General features: G+C 55.7%; 3 protein-coding genes across 4 annotated transcripts in view; all 3 read left to right on the top strand.

Annotated features, from left to right (window-relative positions):
• Window positions 1-1,889, top strand: part of Zgpat (zinc finger CCCH-type and G-patch domain containing) — a 16,599-nt gene extending 14,710 nt beyond the window's left edge. The window contains exons 4-7 of one of the 2 annotated variants that reach the window (XR_003378331.1): window positions 267-386; window positions 472-877; window positions 1,067-1,383; window positions 1,817-1,889. Coding sequence is in view for 1 of the 2 variants with exons in the window: in XM_005362688.2 (XP_005362745.1) it covers window positions 267-386; window positions 472-877; window positions 1,067-1,205 (665 nt within the window). In the remaining variant the exon portion in view is untranslated. Of the gene's footprint in view, window positions 1-266; window positions 387-471; window positions 878-1,066 lie in introns of both variants that reach the window. The other variant, XM_005362688.2, reaches the window with a different exon arrangement.
• Window positions 1,890-1,899: 10 nt separating this feature from the next.
• Lime1 (Lck interacting transmembrane adaptor 1) lies at window positions 1,900-4,078 on the top strand. Its single transcript, XM_005362690.3, has 6 exons — window positions 1,900-1,990; window positions 2,737-2,856; window positions 2,973-3,030; window positions 3,101-3,188; window positions 3,287-3,636; window positions 3,733-4,078. The coding sequence occupies exons 1-6, from the start codon at window positions 1,908-1,910 to the stop codon at window positions 3,934-3,936; spliced, it is 903 nt and encodes a 300-aa protein (XP_005362747.2). The 5' UTR covers window positions 1,900-1,907; the 3' UTR covers window positions 3,937-4,078.
• A 589-nt stretch (window positions 4,079-4,667) lies between these two features.
• On the top strand, window positions 4,668-7,391 carry Slc2a4rg (SLC2A4 regulator). The gene is given in 8 exon segments (XM_026787262.1): window positions 4,668-4,757; window positions 4,854-4,944; window positions 6,014-6,186; window positions 6,525-6,615; window positions 6,618-6,744; window positions 6,807-6,844; window positions 6,847-6,895; window positions 7,298-7,391. Coding segments are annotated over 8 exon segments (753 nt in total).
• Window positions 7,392-8,273: the final 882 nt, after the last annotated feature.

Raw genomic sequence — 8,273 nt, 5'->3', positions numbered from 1 at the left:
GGGTTAGGATGAAGGTAGGAAGATGTCTCGGGGAAGCTGTGCTGTGATTGGTGATTTCTGAACTCCTATCCATCATGGCAGTTAGGAGGCTGAAGCAGTGAAGTTGGTTACAGTGCAGCCATCTCTCAAGGCAGAGTTGACAGGTGTGCCAAGCCTGCTTGGGGAATCTGAGGGGACCAGAAGACCAGACAAAGCCCTACCTAGGAACTAAGTTCTTGCATAGCGTTGGCTAGAACCCACTACTTGGAGTCCTCTCTTTCCTGCAGTGGTGGAACCAAACACAGTGGACACTGGGACCTGCAGCTCTGCCTTTGCTGGTTGGGAGGTACACACACGAGGCATTGGCTCCAAACTCCTCGTCAAGATGGGCTATGAGTTTGGCAAGGGTGAGTGTGTGCTGCCCTGAGGTGGGAGGTTTACCTCAGCCTGTCCAAGTCTGGCAGAGGTGGCAGAAGGCCCTGTCTTTCCCAGGTTTGGGTCGGCATGCAGAAGGCCGGGTGGAACCCATCCATGCTGTAGTGTTGCCTAGAGGGAAATCACTGGACCAGTGCACAGAGATACTGCAGAAGAAAACAAAGGGAAGCCAGGCTGGGACCAATAGGCCTCCAAGATGTCGGAGGAGTGGTGGTAGACCCGAGGGCCGCCCACCCCCTCGGAATGTGTTTGACTTTCTGAATGAAAAACTGCAAAGCCAGGCACCTGGGACCCCAGATGCTGGGGTGGACACTCCAGGGAAAAGGAACAAGGACATGTATCATGCCAGTAAAAGTGCCAAGCAGGCTCTGAGCCTGCAGCTCTTCCAGACTGAGGAGAAGATTGAGCGGACCCAACGGGACATCCGGGGCATCCAGGAGGCCCTAACCCGGAATGCTGGCCGGTATGTCTGGGGTCCAGCTGAGGTAGTATGGGCTCTGGTGGCTGTGCCCACAGGATGCCCACTAAAGGTCACCTGACCTGAGTACCCGAGTCTGAGGGGGTCTGAGTATTAGAGGACAGGCATAGCCACAGCAAGTGGGGGCCTGGTGTGGGAGCCAAGAGACGGTGCTGACCAGCAGGCTCTCCCTAGGCACAGCACGACGGCAGCCCATCTGCAGGAGAAGCTGGAGGGAGCACAGCGGAAGCTGGGTCAGCTGCGTGCTCAGGAGGCCGGCCTACAGAGGGAACGGCGGAAGGCAGACACGCACAGGAAGATGACAGAGTTCTAGCAGCCCTGCCTGTATGGTGGACAAAGCCCTGGGACCCAACTGCATCTGCCTTGGCAGAAAGACAGCTGTGACCCTGACACCTGACGAGCATCCGACGGAGGGGCCAGCCCATGCCTAGGCTGTGCCTCATTCAGCCTTGTCAGCCTAGAGTGTGTGGACACTACTGACTAGATGTGGGGTGAGCCCACCTCCCAGTGTCTTGGGGTATCTCCTTAGTGAGGACATTAAAGTGATTTCATCATAATTTCTCTCACTGGAGACTCAGCTGGCTTCAGGATCTCTGGGGACAAATGGATCTGTGTAGGTCCTGGCAACCGACAGGCAGGCTGTGGGGGGGTCCCAGATGAGGCCGCTGCCTCTGTTCAAGGTCCAAGAGTCCAAAAGAGGAGATTTTTTCCTCTTCTCTCTTCTCTGACCAAGTGAGTAAGGTCATGGAGTGGCCCTTCAGTGCCCAGTACCCACAAACAGGTAGGGTGTGTGAGGTAGAAACCTTTGGGGAACACTGTCTGTGATAAAAGCAGGCAGGCCTGACTTAAGTGGGCTCTGTCCACCTACATCAGGGCAGAGGGCACGGTGCTAGTTTTGTGATAGTTGCCTTTTGATGGCAACAGCCAGGATGAGGTGTGAGGAGGTGAGCAGAGATCATGGGAGCAACTGCGCAAGAGCCGTGTGGCTGCTGGGAGGTGCTCAGAGACACAGGAAATGAGGTGGAGCTCCCCAGCAGCCCACAGAGACCTTCCTGGCTGTCCTAGACAGGGCCAAGCAGCAACCCCACGGTGGCCTTGGTAAGTGCCTGCCCTGTCCTCCCTCCTTGGCCAGTCCCCAGACTTCTCCATGCCCTGGGATCTGGGAGGTATGAACCCAGCCTGGATACGCCATTGAGACTTGGCTGTAGCCAGGTTAGTCAGTTTGGGCCCCTGTTGTCTAAGATGCCCACACTCCAAGCTTGAACAGACAGGCCCTCACCTCAGAAGCCTGTTCACCCTCAACTCTGGGGTGAGCAACTCCAGGAAAAGCAGGGATCCTGGGAAGGGAGGGATAGGGTGGGGATACTTGGCCTTCGTAGCAGCTCCTCCTGTTGAACGAGCCCCCCAACTGCTTAGCTTCTGTAGTGAGTACTCTAGAAACACCACCTGACACAAGGGGTCACTCCTGGGCAGTGGTGGTCAGAGGTGAAGTTTGTGGTCTGTGGCTCAAAGTCAGAGTGATGTCAGAGATTTCCCCAGCGGATGGGTTTGAGTTACAGTGAGTACAGCCTTGTCCGGGTCATAGCTGCCCTGACCATGTTCCTCCATCTCTAATAACTAAGGGAGTAGACAGAGCTTCACTTTTTTTTTTTTAAACCAGGAACCCTAGCCAGAGAAGGAAAGGTGGGTGCCCATGGGGCAGGGCAAAGATGCAAAGCCTTGGGGGTTTCCGGTATGCTGAGTCAACCAGGGAGGAAGAACCCACCAGCTGGGCGAGGGCTGCAGTGGAGCTGCAGGTGCTGGTCCCTCAGGCAGCCCCCAGAGCTCATCTCTCCTGTTCCCAGGTCTCCCTTCCCTGTTTACAGGATGAGGCCACCAGTGCCTTTAGCCCCGCTAGCCCTCTGGGTCCTGGGGTGCTTCTCCCTGCTCCTCTGGCTGTGGGCACTGTGCACAGCCTGCCACAGGTATGTGCCTGGGGCTGTGTCTGCCCTCTCCACGTATGACTCTGCACGTGTGTCTATACTGGGCCTGGGCCAGGACCTTCCTCTGCCCACTGGACTAACGGCACTCTTGCCCCTAGGAAGCGGGCTCAGAGGCAACAAACTGGGCTGCAGGGCAGTTTGATACCAGTGGAAATGGTGAGTGCCAGATTGTCCCTGGGGTCAGGGCAAGGACATCAGGGAATCAACCAGACTTCCTTACCCCTAGTCACTACTGAGACAGGCCCACGTCCGCTCCCTCAGCAAGTCTGACACCAGATTGCATGAGCTTCGCCCAGGCCTACGCTGCAGCATAGGTGAGCTCCTTGGGAGGCCATATATGTAGGGCTGGCCCACTGGGGCCAGTCCTGTTGCCTTAGCCTCTCAGTGACTTCTGCCTTGATCTTATCCCTAGCCCCACGGCCTGCTAGCATGGATCTCCTACATCCACACTGGCTGGAGGTATCCAGGGGCAGCACCAGGTCTCAGGTAATCCCCTCTGCCTTCCCACCTCGGCAGCTGCCCAGGGCCCCTCCTGCTGCCCCTGCAACTAGCCCTGAGGCCACTTACTCCAATGTCGGACTGGCTGCAATTCCCAGGGCCAGCCTGGCTGCCAGCCCTGTGGTGTGGGCTGGAACACAGCTGACCATTAGCTGTGCCAAGCTTGGGCCTGGGGCCGAGTATGCCTGCATCCAGAAGCGCAAAGAGACAGAACAGGGCTACCACGAATTGCAGGAGAAGGCTAAGGTGATCCCAGCTACTCAGGTAAAGTGAGCCTGGGTAGGGTAGGGGCAGATGGGACTGAACCCACCCGGCAGAGGACAATGCCAAGCCCTCCCTGGGTTTGCTTCCTCTCTCCAGATGGATCGCCTGTACTCCAGGGTCTGCAAGCCTAAAAGGAGAGACCCAAGACCTGGCACAGATCAGCCGGATCCCCAGGGTGGGAGAGGAATTGTGGCCCTTGGGAGTGATGTGGAATATGAAGCCATCGCTCTCAGGGGCCGGGATATGAACCAAGATCCCTTAGAAAACGTGTATGAAAGCATCAGGGAGATGGGCCCCTGAGCATCTGAGCCTCACATCCTGTTTATTAACACGCGTTGACACAGTAAGGGTACCAAGGTTTGATTGCAGATCCTCCAGTGTCCTTCCACCCCCCACAGCTCACAGCACAAATTTCAGGTCCAGTCCTTGTGGCCTAATTAAATCTCTGTCATATAAGGTTGGCTCTCAGTTGCTTTTTTTGTTTTTTTGAAAGCTGGAATGGTTCTAGTGGGAGTTTTCCGAAGGGGTTATAGGTATCCCTTTCTGATCTTTGGGAGAGTTTCCTTATACCTGCTTCCTGGCCCCTGAGTCTGTGGGCAGGAAGAAAGGTTTCCCAGGCTGGAGAGTCTGGGACATCGTGGTCAGTTGAAAGTATGGGATCTGTACCTCAGATCCTCCTGGAGCCTCTGCCACCATCCCTTGAGGTTACGTAAGTAGGCAGAGGTAGACAGTACAGTATTAAAGAATAACCTATTTCCAAGAGGCCGGCCGGGAAGGCGCAGACCGTTCCCAGCTCTGATAGCTCAGTGCGCACCCCACTTCCCTGTGAAAACCAGCCCTTGGGCTGCAGGGTGCACAGACTGTCAAGGCTGTCAGCCGGAGTTGAGCTGACCCCTCCACTAGCCTGAGTTGGAGCCCCTGCAAGGCAAAGCTCAACCACTTGGGGTGTTTGCCATGTGAGGGCCAATGGGCGTGCGCAGTGGGGCGGAGCTCCTAGGGGGATGTAGTCAAGCAGCTTCGGGGACAGTGGCATGGCGCGGATCGAGGTCGGATCCCGGGTGGAGGTCGACCGACCTGGCCCTGATTTGGGGCCCAATCAGGCTAAGTCTAGCCTTAATTCTGTAACGTAGGCTTCCGGAAGCCCATGGAGGCTGAGTGCGCCCAGGAACTGGGTCTGGCGGGTTTGTGAAAGTCACCCGCCCCACTCCGTGGGTCAGGACCTAGCGTCCGTCCGTAGCCTCCCCAGATCCCAGTGGGCTGCAGTGCCTGAGTGCAGAGGGTCTGAGTCAGAGTGCCACGCCACCACAGGTACCGGTGGGCAGGGGGACTGCCAATTTTTTTTCCCTGCAAAGACGGGCATCGGATCTATACAAACTTTGGGCCCTGAAGGCGTGGCAGCTGGAAGTGTTGCATCGGCCTGTGAGTGTGTCCCTGCGTGTGCCCACACCCCCATCCCAGGCCAAGCAAAACTGACAGACCAAGCAAAAGCTTCCCGCCATGGGAGCAGGGGGCGGAGCTAGGGCGGGGCCATGCGGTACACACTAGCTGCATCTGGTGTGGTAGCGGGACACTAAGCAGAGTTGAGGTAGAGTCTGGGGTCCAACTCTTCCACGGAGCCCTCCCACCCCCATTTTCAGGGTCCTTCTATAGGTGGCGACCTTGCAGGCTTGGAGTTCTCAGAGCCACAGGAACCTTAGGCTATGAAGCCTCGGGAACCAATTTTTGAGCCTCAACACAGCTCCCAGTGCCTTCTTTGCACATTCCGGTGCCAATAAAGAGGTGAGGTGGGACTGATGAGAGGTGGATGCTGGCACAGATGGCAGCCTTTGAAGACTTCAGTGGAGAACAAGTCAGGTTCCCCAGGTTCCACCTCCCCACTTGCCAGCTCTATACTCCTAACTGACAGTGCAGCAGGGCCTGGGGACCAGCCTGTGCTTAGAGCACAATCTAACTGCTGCCAAAGGCTTGCTGCTCTGCCCTCCTAGCCCACCCAACCCTCCCCTGGCACTTGACCTACGGTTGCTATTGCACACCATGGTTAATGTGTGTTAGCAGAAAGGTCTGAGCCATAGCTGGCCTCACCCCTTCTAGTGGGCCGGACCTCTGCTCAACACCAGGGTCTGAAGGGAGCCATTGCGGAACAAAGCCCAAGTTATGGAGAACTCGGGCCTTTCGTGGATCCTGATCCTGTTCTATAGTTCCTGGATTTCCAGCTCTGCAACCTGAGCTGGGGGTGAAGCCAAGCCTCCTACCCAGAACGTGGAGTGGCGCAGCCTGATGCCCACATGTGTCCAGGCTGCAAATGTGTGCGGGGATCTGGGGAGGGGCCTAGAGTACTTGTTGACCCCTGACCTCATCTCCAGAACCCCCCCCCCAGGAAAAGCCCAGCTGAAAGAGGTCATGGCCGCTACAGCCCTTACGAGCCTGTCTACCAGCCCCTCTGTCACCTTCAGCAGCCCAGGTGAGATTCAGAAATCTATGCTCAACTATGGACAGGGTCCAGAACTTCTGCTATTCCGGGATACTGAAGCCACCAAGCCTCTCTATGGGGCAAGCAATGCCCCCAAACCTAATACGCACTTTCTAAGCTTGTCTCAAGTTCTCTAAGAGACACCTGGACCCTGAGTGCCCTTCACTGAGGTCAAAACTGCACCTCCACTTTGCTGGCCATGCTGCTTCCTGGCCATGCAGCAAGCACTCCTGCCTTTCCTCGGCTAGCGAAGCTTCTCTCCAAGTCTCCGAGGCCAAATTCTCCTAGGCGTCCCTGCTCCACAAGGCTCACCTGAACAGGTGGCAACTCAAAATCAGGGACTTGGAGAGAGCCAGCAGGAGCATTATCTGCAAAGTAGCTCGAGTCTTCCGAGCTCCTAAGTGCAATGTCCCTGCAGACATGGAAGGAGGCCCTGGTTCATCTCTCAGGCAGCTACAGCAGCAGCAGAAGCAACAGCGGGGGTAGGCTGGGCTGGGTGGTGACTGTTGACCTGGGCTCCCATCACTCCAGGGCTTTATTCAGGTCACGTTCCAGTGTCTGCGGAAGAGAGGTGGAAAGGTGCCGAGTACAGCATCTCCATCAGGGATGGAGACACACACCCACCTGGTGCACCTGCGGTGTGGTGGGACTGGGGGTTTGGCTAGGGTGGGATCAGGCCTGACAACTCTGTTTCTGGCAGGAGACAGGCGGAGCCAGAGCAGAGTGAAGGGGAGGAAGACTATACTACATGGAGCTGGATGTTGGCGTGGACATGCGGGCTGACCCAGGGTCTCCTGCAGTCTCCACCCCACTCACCTTTGCTCATATGGAGCTCTTCCCAACCTGCTACAGCCCCTAACTGTGTTTCCATTTCCCAAGCTCAGCTCTTCAGCTGTTCCACAGGTATGCCAGTGACCAAGCTTACTAGCAAGGTGAGGCCACAGATGGATATTGGCGGCAGGTCTCAGAGTGCTCTAGAGAGATACAACAGGGATTGTGGCTCCTTTCAGAGCTGGTGCCCCCCCCCAATCCACCTGGAGCCACAGCCCACTGAGGCCCAGGCCTACATACCAGCCCTGCCTGCCGAGCTTGGGGCCAACCCAAGGTACGTGTTGTTTGAGGGTCTGGGATGTACTAGGCGGTAAAGGTCTTAGCTGACAAGTCTCCATGCCCCCTGCACGGGCCCTCCAGGAAGCCCTGGGGTGATGCCAAGGAGTGCCAGAAAGTGTACTGCAGGGACCACAGGGTCCTGTGGTGCACAGCCTGCCAGCGGTTCCTGGACTGAGCCCATCCATGACGCAGCTGCCTGGCCTTTCTCCCACTCCAGCCTGAAGCTACAGCAAACCTGTGGTGGATTTGATGGCCTTGGCTCCTAGAGGTGGAGGACTGACGAGTACTCAGAGTACCCTGGAAGAAAGCAGCATTTCTGCACTAAACCCTAACTGCACGCTATCCTTTTGGCCCCAGGGGCAGCTTGGCTCCCTGCCTGTCACTCACAGACTCGTCAAAGATGTCAGTGGGCTCTGCTAGAGCCTGTTTAAGTTGCCCTCTGGGGGGTGTCAGAGGGAGGACTCTCCTGCCCACATTTAAAGATAGTTTTCCTGGCCAGACTGGGGCTGACATTTTTCCATGTTAATGAAGCTCAGGTGTCTTGTGTCTGGGTCATACCACAGAAAAATTAAAAACTGTGGGGGTTGTTTGTTTGTTTTCCAGATACCAACGTTATCTCCTGGGGAAAGAAGTGAAACTAGGAGGAAAATGGGAAATGAATGATAAGCATAGGGGCTGGGGGCTAGCTCCATTCAGGTTGGGGTCCAAGGAAGGGTACTATTTGAAACCACACAGGAGGCGTCTGCATGGAGCAGCAATTTCCCATTTTATTTAAAGTGATCGCTTTGCAAGAATGTCTACACTAATCCCATCACAGAAAGAAAACCCACAGGCAACCTGGTACACCGAGGCAGACAAGGAATCGCTTGAACCGCTAGAGAGAAGGTAATCTTTACTTGTCTGTGGGTGTTGTGAACCCCACCAACTGATTATGACAAGCCTTCTGCAAATATTAAACACATCTTCAGTACAAACACAGGTTTATAATAATTAATATAAAGTCAATATAATATAGATTATCCCCAGAAAAAAATCAACAATCTTCAAACACTGCATT

This window comes from Microtus ochrogaster, linkage group LG8, assembly GCF_000317375.1.
Source record: "Microtus ochrogaster isolate Prairie Vole_2 linkage group LG8, MicOch1.0, whole genome shotgun sequence".
Classification (NCBI taxonomy): domain Eukaryota; kingdom Metazoa; phylum Chordata; class Mammalia; order Rodentia; family Cricetidae; genus Microtus; species Microtus ochrogaster.
This window is presented reverse-complemented; position numbering and strand designations above follow the sequence as displayed.

What these genes read in the sequence shown, in the direction of transcription:
- Lime1 (XM_005362690.3), top strand. Translation starts at nt 1,908, where the DNA reads ATGAGGTGGAGCTCCCCAGCAGCCCACAGAGACCTTCCTGGCTGTCCT. An exon ending in AGGCCTACGCTGCAGCATAG is followed by an intron (nt 3,189 to 3,286) that starts GTGAGCTCCTTG and finishes TCTTATCCCTAG; the next exon opens with CCCCACGGCCTGCTAGCATG. An exon ending in AGGTGATCCCAGCTACTCAG is followed by an intron (nt 3,637 to 3,732) that starts GTAAAGTGAGCC and finishes TCCTCTCTCCAG; the next exon opens with ATGGATCGCCTGTACTCCAG.